This window comes from Mustela nigripes, chromosome 12 (genome assembly GCF_022355385.1).
Source record: "Mustela nigripes isolate SB6536 chromosome 12, MUSNIG.SB6536, whole genome shotgun sequence".
In the NCBI taxonomy this organism is placed as follows: Eukaryota; Metazoa; Chordata; class Mammalia; order Carnivora; family Mustelidae; genus Mustela; species Mustela nigripes.
The window spans coordinates 118,368,290-118,391,104 of NC_081568.1; the positions used below are offsets into that span (position 1 = coordinate 118,368,290).

A 22,815-nucleotide genomic window follows, 5' to 3' on the forward strand; every position below is an offset into this window, starting at 1 on the left:
ATGCTAGGAATAAAACAAGTGCCAACCCTTTTTAAAATCAAATTTAAAGAAATGTTAAGCTAAAGATGCTTTAATGAAGATAGAAAAATGAGATACAACATTATCTCTAGACTGCTGTCCTCTACCACGTCTTTGAGGAGTGGGATAAAAGCTATAGAAAAAATACCGTAGGAAATGAAATCAGAACCCATCCATTGATGATAAATAAAAGTCACTTTCAAAATCATTTAGTTTTATATTACAAACCAGTACAGACTACTGAAATGCTCGTGTTCCAGAAGTGACTAGAGGTATGAATGCCAAATTGGAAAGACACATCCCCTTGAAGGTGTCCAGTTAGTTAATCATGGCAAAGGGACTCCCAAAGGCAAGTCAGTCTGCCATCAGCAACTAAATTCTAAATCATGACTCTGGAAAGAAGCGGCAAGGCACGTAGACCTAAATGACACAGCAGGCTCTTGCAGTAATCCAAATCCTCTGGCCACGTGAATCTTAAGTAGGACATATATGAATAACCTTCCTCATTCCTTCTTTGAATAAATTGTTACTGGGCACCTTCTCTATGCCAGGTACTAGACTAGGAGCTGGGAACACCCTAGAGAATGAAACAGTCTCCACTCTCATGGAACTTAATACAACTAGTAGTTAAGTTATAATTGGGATAAATGCCATGAAGGAGAAGTAGAAGATGAAACAGAGCATAGACCAGCACGACCTGAGTTAGTCTGAGAGGTTAGGGCAGTTTTCTGGAGAAGGTGATGTTAAGGGGAGATCTTGAGGGTGAGGAGGACTTAGCTAAGTGAGGAAGGGTTGGAGGACAGATCCAGTAGTACAGAAGAGACAGCAAGTATTGAGTAAGACCTTGGGATAGGAGGAGCGGGGGCTACTGGAGAATCCAAAGGTGACTGGTGTTCCGAGAGAGTAGGTGCAGCAGGTGATGAGACTGGCGAGGCTGAGCATGCCATCTGTCTACACCACGGTGGAATTCTGTAAGCCCTTAGAAGTCCACAAACTATAAAGGCAGGTGGCCATTCCTCTAGAAGTCCCAGCTTCAGAACTCCAAGTGTGGTGGGTGATCACGTGGGTTCATCTTTAGGAAGCACTCTCATCCATTTCACAAATCCAGAAATGGAATTCTTATCTTCCATCTACAAATGCCCATATTGTACCAAGGATCTAATTACAGTTAAGACAAACCAGCCTGGCTGGCCAGTTGAATTCAGCAGGCAGCAGTTGTAAAGACACATCTCTACTTCCACACAGAGCAGGATCATCTGACCCCAGCTTGAGAATTGAGCAATCACAAAATATCAGAGCCACTTCCTGCCACTGCCAGCCTCCTGTCCCAACCTCAGAAAGGTAAAACCCGTGGAGCAAGTCTGTGTAGGTCTCGGCATTCAATAAAACAAACCCCAAACACTCCACCTTGAAACCTCAAGCCTCTCTCTGCCTTTGCCCCCTCAGCAATCAGTCCAAAAGGATTGGTTCACCAGGAAACTAATGCTCCGACAAACTCTTATTGCAGCCAGCGGACAATCCATAATTTAGAGAGCAGTTTTTCACGGAACTCCCCAGTGCGTTACGAACAACAATAAAGCCTCTTCCAAGCCTTCAGTAAGAAGGCATGTTTCCACTTTACAGCTGAGAAGAGTGTGTTAAATGTCCCATGGGCGAGGGCTGAGGACACAATGATAACATTAGGAACTTCATTCATTCATCCCCGAGGCTCCTCATAAACCTAACCAGAACGACTCCTGGCTCTGATCGATCATTCCAGGTTTTCTGTATCAGTGTTTGGTTGAGGACTTCATCTTTTCCCTTTCCATTATTCCTTCAGAAAACTTGCAGAAAGCAGAGGTTGAGGACCCAGCTAGGAGAAATACTCTTATGTCCGTCTAATTCAGACCGGACAGTGCCTAAGCTGGAGTCCGTTACTGAGATAGCCTTTTACTACAAAGAGTGATTCTAGTGTGATTCTAGGACTGTACCCTGCCCTGAGCCTCTATCTGCATAGCCCACCCTCCCCGCAACCCCGCCCCCGTCTTGCTCACATAGCCCCCTTGTTATGACTGCACACATTTGAAAACAAAGGAAACCTATTTTTTCTCAAAAATTATTTTGGCCTCTCCACATTTATCCATCATTTCTGAAAAAATCACCTCATTGAAAATAATCCACTAGGTATTACCCCACCCCTCACATTCTAGTCTCCTTTGACTCTAGAGTCTGTCTAGCTTGTGTGGTGTTGCTGGAATGGTCACTGTGTGAAGCTCACGCTAAGGTGCCAGTATTAAGAGGGGCAGTTTGGAGAAGCCGTGAAGGACACAGACGCTGGGGTCAGGCTTCCCAGCTTCCACTGTTTACCAGCTGTGTCATGGACAAGTCTCTTAACTTCTCTAAGCCTCAGTTCACTCACCTATAAAATGGTGTAACAGGGCTGTGGTGAGGAGTTAATGGGACAGTGCATGCACAAAGTGTGTAAGCCACAGGAAACCCTTACATGGTAACTGTGATTATTGTTCTCCAAGTAGATGTTGCCTCTGGAGGGCATGCCATACACTTAGGAAACAGGCAGGATCCTGGAGCCAATACCCAGCACCTACATCTTAGAGTCACCAATAAGTATCTGTGTCCCAGGAGGATCACTTCCATTAGGGCATCAGAGAGCACTTTGTTGTGGGTTCTTCTCTTTTTTTCCTTAGAGAAATTTAAGAGCCTTGAAATGAGACAAAGGAAAAACAATTGCCAGAATTGCAAAGTTAACATTTTTATTGAATTGAAATTGGTGTAGAACAAAAGGGACCACCACAGCTGCCAAGCTTAGTTACAACTGAAAAGTCCCTGCGACATTTTACCTTTGAGCGTCCTAACATGGTTTGGGTGGAACAACTAAGAAACAGTGTAGAGATTATATATATGTGTATATATGTATATATATACACACACACATACATATATATACACACACATATATATATTTTTAACACTTCAAAATATTTTGAAATGAGCCTCACAGCCTTATTTAGTTTCAGAGTACAAAGAACATTGATAACATCTTCTGTTGCCTTCATTTAGTAGAATCAATTTGTATCCTTTCACAAAAGTTTCCTCAACATGCTGGCTACAATTTCCCCCCCATCCAGTATACATAAGAAAAGGATTTAGTAACACTTAGGCAAGTAATAAACCATAGGAACTTCAAAAGTAGTGAGGGCGGATACCAAGCGTACATGACTCAACACTCACACTGCCAGAAACACCGTGAACTGGCCCAGGAGTTTCAGCCAAGTTCCAGAAGCAAAGACTGACTGCACTAATGGAAGGGATAAGGCAACCCAGGAGAGTGTCAGAACTGATGGACCACTTGTGTCTAACCCTCATTTCAGCATCTCGCTTCCAACATGCAAGTATGTGTTTGGTTTACATAATAAGGTAAAATACTTTAAGGGACAAGAAAACTATAAAGTTTAAAAGATCAGAGATGAAAGGAAATTAATACTGAATTTTTTCGGATCAGTATGCATGGAGCAATGAGATAAACTGATTGTACCAATTACTTTGTGAGAGCAAGTACTGAACCTCCATCGCTACTCAGAGCTGGAAGTTATTACCCCCTCTCAAATATTCCATGGGAAATAAATGACAAGATAGGAAACAGAAACCCTACTTAAAAAAAACAAAAAACAAAAGCATATCTAGTCAATGTTCCTTTTGGTTTGTATTAAGCCAGATGCTAATTTAATCTAGACCTAATCTGCTGTTGGTAAAAAATTTTCAGAAGTACTTCAAATTATTTTAGATGATATGTGACCCAAAAAGTAACACAACTCATTGTCTCATCTTGATAATATGTTTTATACTTGTGTCTCTCAAAACAACTAAATAAATAAATTCTTCTACCAGAGTAACTGGTACTAAGTGGCCACTCATTCCTACAGCAGTTATTTGAGAGAATTTAAAAATCTTGCAGGAGATAAAGGACGATTATAAATATTTTAATAGACTCATGCCCATCTTCAAAAGAGATGCAGCCTCAGGTAATAGTAGATTCAGAGATTTATAACTCAGATTTGCAACTGATAGATACATATTTCGCAAGGATCTGCCCAGTGTATACAACAAATATTAAAATTAAGGCTTTTATAGATACGTGGTCAAGTCTATGGATGTGTAATGCTGAATTTTTATAATGTATCTCCAGTTTCCATTATTACCCAATTTGTAAATCAGAATATGTGCTGATGTATGTGGGTGGGAGCTCCAAGGGCTAAGAACCAACTGGAAGCCTTGTTCATAAACAAGTTCTGAGATAAGGGCTGGCAGTGAAACAGTTGAGAGGTGCCTTAGATCACGTAGGGGGCAGAGTGATTTGTGCCTGCTGACAGGGATGGGCTTAAAAAAAGGCAAAGAGTTCAACTTTAGTTCAAATCTTTGAGATTTAGAGACCCAAAGGTTTCATGCCATATCTAAGCCAATGGTTCTCAAACCTTCCCTTGCAAGAGTCACCTGGAGGCTATTTACCGAAGCGTGGATACCTGGGGGTTATACCCAGAGATTCTAATTTGGGTGAGGCAAGTGGTCCAAGCACCTTGCTTTTGAGAAACACTGCTCAGAGCAAATAGCAGCAGAAATCTCTGATTAAAAGGCCAAGCTGTCCAAGAAATAACACCAGTGAGGTCATCACCTACAAACAAATCCCTTAGGAAACTCCACCATAATACGAGGAACAAAGTTATCCCCAATTAACTTTCCTTTCCTATCTTTTTACAACTCAAAGTTTGAAATCAGTGAACATTTAGTAATGATTGTTCCAATTCTGAGGTAAAAGGAAGAGCACCAGGGATCTCAATGCTAAAAGAAACCAATTCCTTAAGAGGTCCATGCTACACAGAATCTAATTTCTGTAGTAATGTTATAGAGTTCTAGTGCAGTCTTGTACCAGTCTGTACTTTTGTATACTCTTCGACATTATCTACTCTTTCCAGTTAAGGTTTTAGAAGAACTGCCAAGAGGAAAGTTCGTCTATATGCTCTTTCTGGTTTTCCAGAAACCAACATTTTCTGGTTTACACTGATACACAACAAAGTTATTATTTATTTATTTATTTTTTGGATGCTGGAGACAAACATCTTTATTAAAGATACTACCAAAATTTTGGCAAACATTTCAAAACAGATTTGTAAACATAATGCTTCCCTTTTCAACTGGCAGCACTTTGAAAAGACAATACGGTAAGACAACACAAGTTGAATCAACATTAGTTCAAAATCCTTGTATTTTTGACCACATAACTTATGTTCCCACATGATAAAACAAATGATAGTTTAAATCAACGTCAACAGATAAACTCCATGAAATGAAAGTTTGTGCTGTTTGATGAATCACAGTATGTTATGGTTAAATATATCTGCTCTTTTTTATATTCCTGGCTCCCAGGATGAAAAAAAAAATCTTTAAATATACATTTCTTGTAGGTAATAGCTTCTTTGCATATCTCTCTTCAAAAAATACTTTATAGCAGTATATAAATAGGTTACCTACATGTTTAATTTTATACTTTTGCCCCAAAACTATAGATCTGTTTCATTTTCACAACATATTGATTTTGCCCAACATTAATAAAGCTGACAAACTGTTGAAATGGAAATGCTTTTGTCTTCCACAATAGAAGTAGCAATTTGACAGAAAAAAAACAAAAACAAAAACAAAACCGACCCCTACAGTAACACTCGTCAGTTGTTTAACCTGAGCGTTTGGCCTACTGAGAGTAGCAGCTTTTGTCCTCCATGCACGCTCACATCCACATCCACACCACCTCTGCACACATACCGGTCGAGCACGCGTTTTCAGACGCTGGTAGGCCACAGTATGCTTCCCATTGCTCTAACCAAGTGGGAAGCAGTGTAGCTAATGATTAACCACACTATGTACACAACTAGCAAACACCTTAAGGCAACCATTGCAATGGGGGGTTAACTTGCAGGGCAGATTCACTGTCTAGATCAAGTCAGCCTGTATGTACATATGTGTGTGCTTATTTATACACATACACATATGCCTTTCTATTTCTTAACCCTCCAAAACAATGTTTAAATTTTTTTTTTGTATTTTGTGCAAATTTCTAAATATTCTACCATTTAAGGCAAAGAGTTTGCATTACGAAAGGTCAGAAAATAGGCTTATGTTTATCCAAAAGCATTTCACCGTGCACATTATTATTATTTTTTAAACACACATAACTTTGAAGTATGGACACTGGATCCCCAATATCTAAAAAAAAATCATTTCTAATGACAAATGTAAGTTTTTAAGGAAAAAAAATCGATTTGAAGTATAGACACCAGATCCCCAATGTCTAAAAAAAACATGATTTCTATTGACAAACATAAGTCTTGGGGGTAGGGTCGGGGTGGGGAGAAGGACCAGAAAAAAGCAGCTTCAAAAATGCAGGGAAGCAAAGTAAAAAGGGGGAAAAATAAAAGTAAATTAACTCAAGTTTGCTAATACTGAAACTTTCAACAAGCAAAGTTTCATTTTTTTTTTTTTTAGAATCTTAGAGCAACTCATTTGGAATTTTAAATAAATAAGCTTAAGTTTATTCACATCTTCTGGTCCAAGCAGATTTAGTGCCATGACTCTGCTTGCTGTTGGTCAAATTCACCTATTAGTCTTTTGATGTGAGCCAGCTTGTTATGAAGATACTCGCATCTATATTTTTCTTCATGATAATTGGGACTGGACTGCAGAGGAAAAAAACAGGGAGGAATTAGGTTGCAGAATGTGTAATACTTCCCAACTACGGGTCAGAAAACCCACAGTGATGATCCTACCTGCTTGATCTTCTGATATTCTTGTAAGACTTCTTCGTGAACATTCTACAAAATTAAAAATTAAAATCAGAAGGGAACAACTTTTCTTTTTGGCAATATAAACAGCTAAGACCCACTCAGTAAGGGTGTTGGAAATACTGATGATGGGAATGTAAACTGGTACCATCTTTAAAGAAGGCAATTTGGCAACTGCTATCAAAACAGCAAACGCAGAACTGACTCAGCACTTCTCTACTTCTCTTCCAGATTTGCTTGTGACTGAGTGAAACGCTGTGTGTACAAGGTTACTTGCTGTGGTAGCATGTGTAAAGCAAAAGACAGTACACAAAATTTCAGTGTCCATTAATGCATGCAAAGGGATCCTAAGAGGCCATTAAAAAGGGGAAGTGCTTCATGCATTTATATAAAGTTCTCTAAGGTACATTGTATTGTTTAATGAATAAAGCAAAGTGCAGAATGATTTATACAATTTGATATTAGTTGTTTAAAGGGGGAAATAGAATGATAAGTCTAAGAATTTCATTACTTCTAAGATGTACATTTCTTCTCATTTTATGTTATTTTAAAAAATATTTTATTTATTTATTTGGCAGAGAGAGATCACAACTAGGCAGTGGGTCAGGTAGAGACGGGGGCAGGGGGAGGCGGACTCCCCGCCGAGCAGGGAGCCTGATGTGAGGCTCGATCCCAGAACCCTGAGATCATGACCTGAGCCGAAGGCAGAGGCTTAACCCACTGAGCCACCCAGGCGCCCCATTTTTTTCTCATTTTAATGAGATCAGATAAATAATGTATCAGTTTAACTTACTGGGACAGAAGACCATGGTATATACTGCGATTGATGACATCTTAAATTCAATTACATATGGCACATACATGAATCTGTTTGTGTATATACATCTTACAAACACATACACAGACCTTTGAAAGAATACACTGGAAACCAGTACTACTGATTGCCTCTAGGGAGGGATATTACGTGGCTGGAGAAAATGGCTAATATTTATGTAACTTTATATACTATGGATTTAAGCAGTTTCCAAATGCTTACATTTACTCTGCACAACTCTATAATCACCTTATTTATGGAGGGGGACTTTGAAGAAAGTAAGGTAACTTGCACAAGTCACACAAATATTAAATGGTACAGCTGGGAATCAAGGCCATGCAATCTAGCTCTGGAGCCTCCTCCTAACCACTAAGCAGTTCTTGGAATTACATTTTAGTTTAAATATAATCAGGGTACAAGGGTAAATAGCTATATCTAAAAAAACAAACCCCAAACCACCATATCAAGAGCACCCTCAGACACGAATTCCTCTGAAAAATCTTCTGTAACTCTAGGCAGCCTGTTTAAAGATTAAGGCCCACTAATGAAAGACACCTGAGTCTTTCAGAGCTGAGGAAGAGACCTGAGTCTTTTCTGTGCCTGTGAGCACAGATGCTCTCAGGCTATTTTCCCCACTGGGGGAAACCCATTCATTCTCTAATGCAGATTCCTGTCAGAAAAACAGTAGTAGGCCAGATGAAGGCACCATCTATGGTTGTGAAGTGTGACAAGTTATGTGGCCCACACAAAGAGGGAAATCTTCATTTAAAACATTAAACAGTTAAACATTTTGCTTGTTAACTATGAGAACAACCAGTACACAGGTCTGGCTGGCTTCTACTGGTTTGTCAGCTGTGGTAACACTACCACTTAAAGTCGGGAAGTGAAAAGAGATTAGTATGTATTAACTGTCAGGCTTCGGAAGAGCTGGAAATACCAAACTTTTCACTTAAACCCCAAATCTCTGGAGTATTAAACCCTGTTTGTATTTTATGTCTGGATCTTCCTTATTCTATGCGAGATTGAGGTTTTTTTCTTTTTTAATGTACTTGAAATAGCAATTTTGGGGAACAGCACCAGAACTAGCAGCTATATCTGAGTGGGCAGTTCAATCAAATATTTCAATGAATCCCCAATCCAACTTTTCTTCCTATATAGTTGTATTTGCTTTTTTCCTTGATACTCTCTTTAGTATGTTACAGTAAAGATTAAGCATATATTACATATTTTATACATACTTTGCCATATAAAGTTATTTTTTTCACTGACAGGAAAATAGTTCATTGTATTTACTTAGGTTTGAGAACTAGTTCAAATATTTAGTTTCCTAGCTAATTTTAAATGAAGACCAAAAGCTGAAGAGAGCCTGGTTTGCCAGAAGACCTGCTCTGAAGGCCAGCAGATTGCCTGGGAATGGGCCAGGCAGAGAACAAAGAGGGTAAAATATGGAAGTCAGCCTATCTAGAAGCAAACATGTTTACCTGATACTCTTTTGAGCCTGGAGAAAGCCGCTTTCGTTGTGCATCTAGTTTGGTAAATCTTCTAGCTACAGTCTCCATCCTGGCATGCAAGGCCCTGTACTCATCATACTCAGCATTGAAGTCATCCTTGTAATTTTGGCGTTGCTCATAGGAGACGATAGCAATATATTTTCTAATGAGAAAAAAGAAATAAGATAAATGGAGAGAGACTACAATCAACATGATGCATAAGCCTGATATTTAAACAAAAAACTTAGAAACCATATCCAAGCACGTATCCCAAGACTGAATGCTGCCTTGCCATTGTTTGCCCCCATGTCACTCCTTTCAGATGACTTTCACGTGAAATTATCCCACAGGAGAGCTTAAGACCTCCAGGGAAGGAAAGTAAATGTGAAAAAAACATGGTGGCAATGGAACTGAAGTGTGACTAGAAAACAACACTAAACACAGATTTAGCTTTCCAAATCTTTCTTTTTCTTTTTCTTTTTTTTTTTTTTTTTAAGATTTTATTTATTTATTCGACAGAGAGAGATTACAAGTAGGCAGAGAGGCAGGCAGAGAGAAAGGAGGAAGCAGGCTCCCCTGCTGAGCAGAGAGCCCGATGCGGGACTCGATCCCAGGACCCTGAGATCATGACCTGAGCCGAAGGCAGCGGCTTAACCCACTGAGCCACCCAGGCGCCCCTCCAAATCTTTCTTTATCCAAAATAATTCACTACCACACTAGTGGCAGAGGCCAAGCCGTCTGTCACGAGTCACATGGAAACAGAAGGCCTCCATGGGTAACATGAAACCAGGAGAGTGTTACATAGTCACTCAGTGCTGAAGTCAGAGCTCTCTGGAGATCTGCTGCTTTATGAGAGGAGGTCTGTCTTTGGCTGTTTACACCTGCTGCCAGCAAGGTGCCTCTGGCTTGTTCCCTCTACTTCTTTCCTCCCACGTTTGACTAGGCAAATGTATAAAATACAAAAAAGTAATTGTCTTCTTTTGAAATGAGAGACCAATGGGGAAAAATGGCCAAAAAAGGGGCATATTTCTAGTTCTTTTCAACATTAAAATATCACAGTCTGTGTAACTGGACATCATTGTATACTATCATTCTAATTTACTTTCTTAATTAAAAGGCCATAAATCTGTTTTACTTCAGGTTGTGAATAACTTAAGGAAACTGGTAAGTGAAGGCCATTTTCCCAGAGTGTCAAGTTTATTCAGTGGCAAGCAAATTAAAACAGCATTTTGATATTAAAACAAAGTTAGTATTATTTGTTTGTGACTCTGGGAAGTGGGACCACACCAGGTTCTGGCCTGGGTCTCTGTTCTCCATTCCTGTTGTGGGATGCAAAATTCCCTCGACTTTTTGAGATAAAAATTGAGATTTCAAAGCAATTTCAGGCAAGTAGCAGGTGCCTCAGCATGCCTCAGGCATGCAGATATATTCTTGAGTGCAGGGAAAACCCTGGTGTTCAGTCCTCTACAAAAATGGATTCAGATAACCTTAACAGTTTTATTCAAAATGAGAGGGCAAAATGTCTAGTTGGAAATGTGAGAAAAGTGATGCAACTGTGCAACCTTAATGTCCTCATTAATATTTTTATTCATGCTGAGTTAGACACTGTGGAGGTTTATTTTTCTAAGTGTAACTGAGACAGCAGTAGTATGCTGATTTAGGGCGCCCTGCTGGTGTCTTTGCTGTAAAAGGAATGGGGCCAGCCAAGCAGAGAAGCAGTACTCTCCTAGACAGGGCTGTCCTGACTGCACACCAGAAGAAGCCCAGGGTGGGAAAAGAGGTTCCTGGGAATAAGTGTATGAAAGCAAAATGGCTAAACTGCTCATGAAACTCAGGCTTCATTTATTGTATAAAATATCCTGCTTTCTCAAAATCACAAACGAGGCTACAGCCTCGGTATTTTATTTAATAATTTCCTTAGGGAAAAATACCAAACTGGCCAACAGTTGTGTTGCTATTATAGAAGATTACTTGGTTATACTGGCATTCTAACAAAAAACACTTCACTATTAAAAACAACAACAACAACAAAAAACCAAAAAACTGTTATGGTTCTCTAGTTGGTTCCTACTGCAGGGATGGAGTAAAATTTTAAAGGGTTTGGCTATTTCACAACCACAAGTAACAGAAGTATTCTTATTATACAAAAATTAGGAATATTGTGGTTTAAGTATGTATTATTCAGAGACTGATCATTAAGGTTTTATTGTATATCTTTTTGGTTTTCTTCTGAAACAACCAAAGTTTAAGTTCTGTAATTTCAGTGTTTTTGAAAATTCATGCCTTCTCACCATTTTAAGAAAATTTGCTATATTTACATCAGATAGTCTTGGGATAAAATAAGTTAAACAATCACAGAGGTTGCGTACTTTCATGATTTTTAAAAGCCAGAAACACGACAAACATATGAAAACGTGCTGAGGAAGATGTAGCAACCATCCTTAGATTAGGGAGTTAAAAATGAGTTTTTAAATATAGAACTAACGGTTTAAGTCGACAAAACACAGCAACATCCTGAATCCATGAGGAAAGGGTTAGAATTATTTTTTAGTCTCCCCACATGATTTTGTCACATATAACTAGTCTGTGTCATTATTACAAAAAAAGGGGATTTCAAAATCCACCACAAGAGAACAAGGGCACAGTACTGCAGTTGTCATCTGAGGGGGCAACTTTCACAAGACTTTTGAGGAGAAGTGGGTTTGCAAAAGGAGAGGTCAACTCCCTCATCAGTGGAGCCCTGCAGGCGCTGTCCCCCAACCAGCCCTTCCTGGGCCAGTTCAGTGGTGGTTGCTTTGCAAAACTCCCTTTCAGAACTCTAAAACTATATCACCATCTCAGATGAGAGAGGATTCAGCATGGTTTCTTGGCATCTTTTCAGTTAAGAGATGATAACGAGCATTATGGTTTCATGCTGTATCATTCCCCGTTAAGTATAGCTTTCACACTACTGTTAAGCAAAAGTAACACATTTTAAGTATAAAATGTTCTCCACTTTAGAAATGAACATTTCGTGGTACATGGAGGGCTAAACAGCACAGCTTAACGTTGTCCGCCATGCTACTAAGAGGAAAAAATGTTCACAGAGCTCAGAGTTCATTTTCCAATCTACATTCAAATTATTTTGTCCATTTGTTAATTTTCAGAGCTATCCTGCAGTCCTATCTGTTCGCTCTTCTGCTCTCCATTTTTCCAGGCTCTTGCAACTTAATTATTTCTTCTTACGCAGAAGCCTCTGAGTCTATAAAAAAGCTAGAATTATGTGTATAAGTTATAATTTCTGTGATAACCAGTTACAAAAATGTTCCCAGCTCAGCATTTAGCAACTTATTGCCATAACAAGAAAAACATTATAACTGGTACTAAAGTTAAATGATCAAATTTTACTATTCTCTCCTCTTAAAAATTAATTCGATGGCAGAGCTTTATTTAAATGAAAATCAGTCTATCTCTACTTTGTATTAACTGTGGAGATTTAAGCTCTTTATCAGTAATAAACTCTCTTTGGGGGAAACAAGTGAATGTGCATTGACAGGCTGTCAGCTTTGAAGAGTCAGATCCCTGAAATCTTCCATAATCAAATGCCTGGACTGGCCTCGGAACAAAGGACAGGCTTCTCTGTACTTAAAGGCCATGGAGCAGAGCTCAGAGCAGGGGGAGGCACAACCTGCTCAGGCAGACAGGGGTGGATTTGGGATGAGCAGGCTTAATGGCAGCCTTTCAAACGCAGGGGTGGCTCCAGGGCTCTATTTCTGGAACTTCTTTTCTTGATTTGCAAATTATGGGAAAAAATTTGCAAACTTTCTAAAATTAAACAGTCCTCTCCCATTGGCAGACGTCTGAACTTACATCAAATAATCTGGGAGTTCAATTGTTGAAGAAGGCTCTGTGGAGGCAGTGCATCCCTCTTTAACTCCTATAATGAAGAAAAATTCAAGCTTTCACCAAACAGTATGGTTATAAAATGCCTATAATTCTAAAATAGATCAGAAACATCTGGAACACTCTTCCTCAAATTCTATTCTTCCATCTCAATAAGCAACAGTGAGCAAGGAATACAATTGAACACAAACAATAGAGGCCCTATGACCAGGGCCAGCAGAACTGACGCCAGGCATTGAAAGCGCCCTGGCTACTGCAGTGTCTGCACAATAAAGGAATTCCATCTTAACCCAAGGTCAATCTTCTATTCTTTCCACAACAGTTGTGGCATCTGCCCAGCAATTCAAAGACTGTGGTGGCAGATGCAGCCAGACAATGCAAGATACAAATTTTACATCAACATCTACTTTTCAGAGGATTCAAACAAGGCAGATGAGACAATGAAGTCAGGTAGCAGACTGCTGCGGTCACTGTATTTTATTGCTACCTTTTTTGTATGCAGACAGAGGAAGCAGTGAAGTTTTCCCGTTTATCAATTTAAAGTAATTCAAAATAAGGCATTACTGAATCGCAATTTATACTCCTCCCATCTCTATACCTCATAATACTACAGATTTGTTTTTAAAAGGACAAAATAAATAGACAAATAAAGAAACTGCCAGTCATTCAGGGCTATGCTAAGTGTGTAAAATCCCTCAGTCAGTATTCTATTTGTGTGAATGCACCATTTCCTGAGGGTATGTTTAGACTTTATAGGGTAATTTTTTATCATTTATAGTAGAATTAAATTACTAACTCAAGTCCTAACCCTGCCTGCTGGCAAAACATGCATGTCTAATATAAAACAAAAGTGAAAATTTCATAATTTCTTTGTTTAATATTTTAAAAGACCAAGTATAGTAAATAAATTATGCAGACTCTGTGGGATTATTGTTCACGTCGTTTGTTTTTGTGTTGACTCACGCCTGAGTCTGTCTTTTTTATGACAGCCTGAGTCTTAAAGGAAAAGGCATCAAGTGCACGTCACCTGGCTTCTTTGCTACAAACACCAGATCAATTCCAATAGATTCAAGGGCTGTGGGTCTGGATCTACGCTCAGTATTCTGTGATAATCTCAATGGCTTTGAGAAGTACTACATCCTCAGTGGAGGATTCAAAGACCAGGTTTGCTTCTCCAGGCCTCCAACTCGAACACTCACACTCTGTCTGCTGTAGGTCTCCTAATAGTGGGACCCAGTTGCTCCAACACCAGCCTGACTCAGGATTACCATCTCAGAGTGGGAAGTGTGGAGGCTGGGATAGAACCAGGAACGTGGCTTGCTAACTCTGAACACAAGGTCATTACCTCTTGCCATTTCCTGACCTGGCAAATTCAAGTACAGTAGTACTCGAGGGAAAAAGCTTACCCATACCTTTTGGGCCACTATACAGTACCATACGGATTTCAGTGTTTCAACAGGTCAGCTTTGATGTGTAGTACACTCGACCCAGGTCAGTAAAGGCATTGCAACATACTATTCTGCAAAGTTTCTCTCATGTGGTAAAAATGGTCAGTTAAATCTAAGGGTCACAGACTTCCAGTATTATGGGCGAATTACAGAAAGACAACACTCCTTAAATTCTATTCATTAAAGTAACTTTTCTGAAGTTGTATTTTCCTAGGGAATTTTGCTTTAGTTAAGCTGGGTTTAAAACTGGCGGCAATGCTAAATGATGGGCTTGAATCTCTGATGTGCTGGCATGGGGGACGTTAAGTTTTAGAGGACAACTTTTTTTAAGTAAGAAAAATAGAGTTTTTGTCTCTCGTGTTAAAGATCATTATACCTCAGGTAAGTGGTCTTTCTCCTGATTAGCTTTTCTTCAGAAGTAAAGCATTGTAATAAGCTTCTTTGCATCTCTACATATTTGGCTTTTAACAGTTTCCAAAAGCTTGAAATGGTTAAATTTTGCTAACAATTAATACTAGTTTACTAAAACAATGTTCTTAAAATTAAAAAAGAATTCTTAAGCTCTGTCATGCAAACTGCCAATAGCCTTACATAAGACAGACTGCTTTCACTCTGAGTAACAATGATGTGATGGATTTGCATATGCAATCCTACCTTGCCTGTCTTATAAAGAATTTGACATTTCCCCTGTGTTAATATTAATTAAGGGAGGGGTGACCCTGTTTCTTTGGCAAAGAAGGAAAAGAATTATTTTTATCGCTAATTGTGTGTCTGGTTAAATTAGTTCAAGACTGGCACATAATAATAGGTCACGCCGAGGTTGCATAGTACCCTGGCAGTTATGGGAAAGCGCAACACAGTCTACCTTCTAGAATGGGCTCTCTGGAGGATATTAAAGTCATTTTCAGATGTTACCATCTTATTCTCAAGAAACTGTGTTTAATCGTTGGTTAAAAAGAGACGAAAAATGACTGCTATTAAATACAAGAAGAAAATCTGCTCTCAAAACTGCGACACTATGTAAGATTAATAGCAGAAGGTCAATGGCTAAAAAAGCACTAGTAATCATAAACAGCATAATCTCACACTCATGATGAGTTTGCTCTGCCCGTTCACTGAACACGCGCAGCTGGTTTTACGAATGTAAAATATACCTTCATTGGAATCTAGACTGGAGTTGTTCAGCTTGGCAATTTCCTCTTCTCCTTTAAGGTCCTCTTCCTTTTCTTCTGTCATCTCAATGTCGTGCTTTTTAATTTGGTCCTTTTCCTTGTGTTTTTTAGACTTCTTTTTGGACTTTTTGTGAGACATTGAATGGTTTTCTTCCATAGGCTTTGGACACTTTAGTAGAACTGAACCAGGGGGTAAGGTTTCCAGAGAAGTCCTAGAGGTATATTTATCTTGCTGGTCCTCATAGATACTACTGTTTTGACTGAAACTGTCAACAGGTAGGTCTTGAGTCCCCCGGCCTTCTGGAGTGCTGGGGGAATTGGAGTTAGAGTTTACAGTCTGAGGAGGATTGGAGACCGGCAGGTGGGTTGGAGGCAGCGGTGGTGGGGTAGGGATGGCAGCAGCTGCAGGGGGCGGCAGGAGGCCTGCGGCAGACTTCTCACTGGGGGGATTCAAATGGCCATTTAATGTTGGTGGAACTCTGTTTGTCAGGTGAGATATTCGAGCTTTTTTATTCATTAAAGGATCGATGAAGTCTGAATCTAAAAGCCGTTTCTGTGGGGAGGAGGGAAGCAGAAAAGAAATGAGCCATTTTGTATGAAACCTCAACATCACTGGTTACCATATGAACAACTGAGTAATTTTACTCATTCTTAAGTTTATCACCAGCATTGTGTCTACCACTCTGCAAGCTTACGCAGGAACAGACAATCCACAGAAACAAAAGGGAGAATCTGGCAAATATGTTTTCTGAACTTTCTGATCCTATAGCCATACCCTAAGTTCTTTGGGAGACCATGCCAATTTATGTGGACTCTACCACTTCAGAGAGTATTAAATAGAGGTACCCTCCTTCCTCTGTGGGCCACCGCTGACCCAGTTACACTGAGAGGAGAAAGCAGTTTGTACCATTTCACGCTGTCAGGACTAAGAAGGGTAGGGAAGGGGCAATAAAAACCTATACTTACTTAATCTCTCCTCATGTGCTAAGGTGCTCCAGTTATGAATACTCTGGCTGTCATTTATTATTTCACCTGTCTTAAAATGAGAACAGCTGGCACCTTCTCTAAGTATCTCCATCCCTGCTGAAATGCTGTTCAATTTCTTCCCTGTAAATATACCTCTTCAATGGACTGGAAAAGAAGTCTTAATGACAATGAGTCCACAAAAATGATATGGAATTAATGTTTCAAAAATTTTTAAAAATTATGCTTATACTAGCACAATCCAGCAACAGTAATATTTAAATGAAAAAGAAAATTCCGATAGTTGAAAAGTATGAAGCATATATCCAATGTAATGAATGATGTGGCCTAAACTTCAGCCTGGAGGAAAGTAATAGTTAATCATCCCATCAATTTATTCTGTTTTCAGTTTAGCATCATTGATTTGGCAGCCATTATATAATTAGATCAGAGTATAAATAACTCCATGGTAGTTGGCACTAAAAGTAAGGCTTGTATAGACAATGTCCATGCAAGGACAGAACTGCTTTTATTTTGTCCTTCCTCTGTTACTCACAATAGGTTTCTAACTTTTTTTGATATACGAACAGCCTTTTGCCCAGTGCATGCTTACCGTTCTCCACACATCTGTCCCATCTCCCCAGTCCTTGGGAGGACGGTCCAGAGAGAGGAGCACTTTGTCAGTAGCACTGGTAGATAGGTCTGCCCCAAACCAGGGAACCAAGGAATCTCTTGGGGGGAACTTAAGCTGGAAGGAGTGAGGTCTAAATGGAGTATTCTGACTGGGATCTAACCGAAAAAAGTACATTAAAGACATGTCTGAAAATGACAGAATTTTTTCTTTGCTTATTTTAGAAACATTTTTCCCCAAGAAAAGTTTTCTCGAACATCTTTCAGATAATATTAAATCTCTTCAATTTTCTGTATAATTTGAGACTGGATATGGGACTAAATAAGTCTTCTAGTCAGTGACCTAATAGAAAAGTAGATAATCTTATAACACATGTAAACTTTAAATATGGAGAAGCAAAGCAGATATTAAGCACTTTGACAAGCAGTGCCGTGTAGGGAAAAAGAGGCCTGCGCTGTGAGCTGGGACCTGAATTCTAGACAGAGCTCTGCCATGATAACTAGCTATGTGACTGTGGGAAGACAAGCTATGCAGCTTCTTGGAGCCTCATTTTCTCGTGCATAAATCAGACCACCTGAACTAGGTGGCTCCTGAGGTTCACTTCAGGGCTATGATTATATAATTTTATGAATACCTGAGGAGAAGATGCAGCATCTCTATTAGAACATACGGGAGATTCTGAACGGCTGGTGCTGGCAGCACTCTGAGATGGATTTAGTTTTCTGTAAAGGAGACACCAGTTCCAGTTATGGGGAGAATTTTCAAATGTTCATGATAAAAAGCTTACCTTTGTTTTTTCCTTGTTTTTTCTCAACACTTAAGTAACAATGACTAAAACTTTTTTTTAAGGAAAAAAAACAGATTTACCTTGAGAGCACTGACTCTAATGACCGTCTGTCTATTTCACTGTATCCAGGCCAGTCTCTTTGAAGCTCTTTAAAAACATAATCCTTTAAGGTATATGAGAGGTCCTTTGGATTCAGATTAGCTACCTGGTACATGGTATGAAAACAGAGCATTAGATCTTTTTGCTACTTCCTAACCCAAAACAGGCAGCATTTTGCATTTACACTGAGAATAACTATACCAATTGGCCCCAAAGGGACTGCTAGTTTTGCATTTGCCAGATCTCAATAAATGCTATTTGACTTCACTTGGGAAATTTAAACTTTTTATATAAGTAGCTAAACATTTTATCCCTGAATATCCACTGTATGTCATATTTCTATTCAAAAAGCTTATAGTAGGCAAAAAGTGGAGGGAGGTTTATTTAGTTTATTTTTTTTACTTTTATTTATTTATTTTTTAAAAAGATTTTATTTATTTATTTGACAGAGATGGAGAGAGAGATCACAAGCAGGCAGAGAGGCAGGCAGAGAGAGAGGGGAAAGAAGTCTTCCTGCTGAGCAGAGATCCCGACATGGGGCTCGATCCCAGGCCCCTGAGATCATGACCTGAGCTGAAGGCAAAGGCTTAACCTACTGAGCCACCCAGGTGCCCCTTTTTTTTTACTTTTTTAAATTTAAGTTTTTCTAGTATAAGGAGTGAGGTTTAACAACTTCATTATCTACTTCTGGTCATTAACTCCATTACTTTTGAATCACAGTAAAAATCCTTGGTCATTTGTATTAGGTAGAAACCAAAGAGTTCCCAAATGCTAGGTTATAAACTTTCCCTTCAGTAATCAGCAGAAATTATCTCCATAAATAGTATCAATTCTAATGCCCTTGTCTGTCATTTTCTTGGCTTGCTAAGCCTGCTTCTTGTGACTGCCAGTTCTCCTGAAGAACCACTTATTCAAAGTCCTTGAAATTCCTAAAAACCAATAAAAAGAAATAACCCTCAAATTATTGTTACTAGTCAACCAGTTTATTCTTAAGTGTAATCTTTTCCTACCATATAACTGCAATTCCTAGAGTGTCCAGGCCTCGATTCCACGAACAATACAAATGTATGGATTCAGGTGCCAAACCAAGAGTCATTTTTAAGGCTGGCAGAAAGATATTTCTCCTGTCATTCTCTACTGGAATGGTCTTTTTTTAACAGCTTCACTTCTTTCTGTGTCCTTCTAAAGAAAAGTACTATCAAATGTATTATGGTGGTTTATGCTTTTCTTATGCTTTTCTTACAGTAAGGAAAGCTGTAAGAAAAGCATTAACAATGTTAACGTTAATGTTGTTATAAAGTAGAAAATGGTAGGCTTAAGATTCAAATTTGCAAATACATTAGAATGAGACACAACCAGATTTCTCAAAGTGGAAAAATAGCAACAATGCTTAGCTTTCCTATTATCCTTGGGACGACACAGAGTTAAGACCCCATTGCTTCTCTAGGATTCATACTCGGCTGTTCTCCTGTTTTCCTCCTCCTCCCTTTTTTTCTTTTGTTTTGCGTGTGTGTGTGTTTGTGTGTGCACGCACTCTTCTATATGCTAGATGCTTAGGAGCTATTTTCTGTTTTCTTCACTGTCATCATCTTCACCTAAGATTATTTCATTCAGCCCTAGGCTTTATCTTTTTTTTTTTTTTTTAAATTTATTTAAGTAATCTTTATACCCAACGTGGGGCTCAAACTCATGGTTTTGAGATCAAGAGTTTTGTGTTCCTTCAGCTGAGCCAGCCAGGTGCCCCAGCTCTAAAGCTTTCTCAGTAGACAGTCCATATGTTGCTATCTCCTAATTTATAACTCCAGCTCCAAGTGTCTTCTGAACACCAGTCCCTTACATGTACCCAATGAACATCTATCACCATTTGGGTATGTCTAACAGACATCTTCCAGACAGAATTCCCGATTGCTGACCATACACTTGTTCCTTGCCATCCCTCTCATAAGTCAACGGCTCAGTATCCATTCAGTTGCTCCATGTAGTTGATCTGGGTTAGAATCCAGACACTGGCATTTTATTAAAGTTCCACAGAAGATTCTAACATGCAGTTAGGATGAGACAATGCTCTAGATTCTGCCAAATGATCAGTACTAATGACACTCATGCCCCATTTGCTGCTGAGTTAAGCAAACCTACACTTTAAAATCTTCATGTCTGTATACATAATCACTTCACTACTGACATCACCAGTATCCTCTGTGTCAATCAACTGCCACCATTTTGCCATCTTATCCTCTAGCCTAGGAGGTAACTTACAACTTTTCTGGAGATTCAGTCACCAGGTATTTTGTGATTTGTAACCTGAACCTCCCTACTTCCCCAAATAAAAAATTGGAAACGTATATACTCTCACCCTTATTCACTTTCATCCTCTCTTTTGAGCTCTTAAAATTGTTATGTGACATAAGGATTTAAATTAAGATTTTCCAGAAAGTACTTAAATAATTTAGTAAGATCCTTGAGACTGCCCAAGATACTTGGAGATTGGTTAACCCAGAACTGGAAACTTTGGCTTTATTCTTTCATAACATTTAGTATCATGACTTGAATAGGAGAATAATAGGAGAATAAATGAAAAAACAGACTTATGGGGCGCCTGGGTGGCTCAGTGGGTTAAGCCACTGCCTTCGGCTCAGGTCATGATCTCAGGGTCCTGGGATCGAGTCCCGCATCGGGCTCTCTACTCAGCAAGGAGCCTGCTTCCTCCTCTCTCTCTCTCTGCCTGCCTCTCTGCCTACTTGTGATCTCTCTCTGTCAAATATATAAATAAAATCTTAAAATAAAATAAAATAAAAATTAAAAAAAAAGAAAAAACAGACTTAAAAGTATTATTTTTTTGAGTAACTAATGAAAACATGCAGGTTTGTATTTTTTAATGGCGAAATTTAAGAACTTTGGAAATGTTACTGCTTCAGAAAAAATTTCATTTGAATGCTATAACATTTATGACTCAAAATCAATACGAAAAGTATACAGAGTTAAAGTCTGACAAACTAGTGACTTCAACAAAACTAGTGATCTACTTTTATACTTAAGCTTATGATTATAAGGTAATTGATCAAAGTTAACCCTTAATGAAGACAAGTGAATGATCTCAGCATACTCGGTGGTAGAAAAAGGCAGTGTAAAGAGCATGCAAGGCAAGACACATTTAAAACTTGCAGATTAAAAATTCTAGCTTATACCAACAGAAGACTGATAAAAATAAATTGTACAACTTCACCTATATAAACGAATAAATACTACAGCAATAGTTTAGGTGAGTCAAGACCAAAAAGAGACAACAGAAACTTATTTTTATGGAATTTCAGAGCAAAATTTGTTTAATTCAAATGAAGATAATGACTTGAAATTTACTTTTTTAAAAATTAACAATTCAGTAGCCTCTAACTTATAAAACCTACTATAAATGCTACAGTTCAATTAGTTTTTTAATTAAATATTTAAAACAAGATGACTTAATATTTAAGACTTATAATTCATATACCATTGATCAAGATGATGCTGAAATTTCTCTACCTCAATAGCAACAAGAAGCAGCCTTTTTTTTTTTTTAAAGATTTTATTTATTTGACAGAGAGAGATCACAAGTAGGCAGAGAGGCAAGCAGAGAGAGAGAGAGAGGAGGAAGCAGGCTCCCTGCCGAGCAGAGAGCCCGATGCAGGACTCGATCCCAGAACCCTGAGATCATGACCTGAGCTGAAGGCAGAGGCTTAACCCACTGAGCCACCCAGGCACCCCACAAGAAGCCTTCTTACATGAGCTTCTCAACAAGAAAGTACAAGGAAGGAACTCTCTCCAGGTGTCTCACCTGCTGTAAAATTGCTCCGAGGGAGTTCTTGTCTTTTTGATTGACACCATCTTTCTGCAGTCGAGCCAGCAGCTCAGGTTTCTTGTAGGCCTTCAGTGCCAGTAAGTGAATCACTCTGTCCCTGTATGGCCGCTGAGAAACACTGCTGCTGCCATGTGTCTTTCGAATCGTATTTGCAGGGTTCATGGGGGTTGACCGTTTCCTCTCGGGTACTGCATCTGAAACAGCTTGAGGTGCTTTCCGAATCTGCACTCTTTTCCCTAAAGTCCAGTGGAAATGACACTGTTACACATTTGCAGTTAAGAACATTAATGAGCATCTCAGTTTCCTCAACTCTGATTTAGGTACTTCTTCATTTCTGGAGGGAATTAAGGCCTTTTTATTTCAGTTTTTACTTTAACGAGAACTACAAACAGAAAGCATTTTGAATAAATGTCCTAAAATTATGGATTTGAAATTGTTTTGATAGAACTATTTACTGGAATAAATATGCATATGGAATTATTCTGGTCACTTAGCTACATATGGTACATTAGTGACACACTGTAGCAACAGACTGGAAATTTTAAGGTCATAGGTAGTTCATGTTAAGTGGAAATTTAATAATTTCTGTGTTTACCTGTGCTGTTTACAGAACTTATCTACATATTATATGTCATTTCTTTGGCAGACAGAATATAGCAAATGTGAAACATGAGAAATACCTGTTGGCTCTCACTGAGACCATACTTTTGGCTGAGCTGGGGAATTATCTTAATCTCACAGATTCAGGAACCACGAAAAGGGGGTCCAGGCTAATTTGGGATCAACATTCAGAAGGACATCCACTAGACATTTTCCTTTTCAATAGGCCGTACCAAATTTTATAAGTCA

General features: G+C 38.9%; 1 protein-coding gene across 1 annotated transcript in view; it reads right to left on the reverse strand.

Annotated features, from left to right (window-relative positions):
* Positions 1-2,746: 2,746 nt before the first annotated feature.
* ELL2 (elongation factor for RNA polymerase II 2) overlaps positions 2,747-22,815 on the reverse strand; it is a 73,218-nt gene continuing 53,149 nt past the window's right edge. Inside the window, exons 5-12 of the mRNA XM_059418263.1 lie at positions 21,943-22,202; positions 18,113-18,237; positions 17,880-17,967; positions 15,634-16,204; positions 12,999-13,065; positions 9,141-9,312; positions 6,831-6,875; positions 2,747-6,740 (exon numbers count right to left, since the gene is read on the reverse strand). Coding sequence (XP_059274246.1) covers positions 6,624-6,740; positions 6,831-6,875; positions 9,141-9,312; positions 12,999-13,065; positions 15,634-16,204; positions 17,880-17,967; positions 18,113-18,237; positions 21,943-22,202 — 1,445 coding nt within the window. The 3' untranslated portion in view covers positions 2,747-6,623. The remainder of the gene's footprint in view (positions 6,741-6,830; positions 6,876-9,140; positions 9,313-12,998; positions 13,066-15,633; positions 16,205-17,879; positions 17,968-18,112; positions 18,238-21,942; positions 22,203-22,815) is intronic.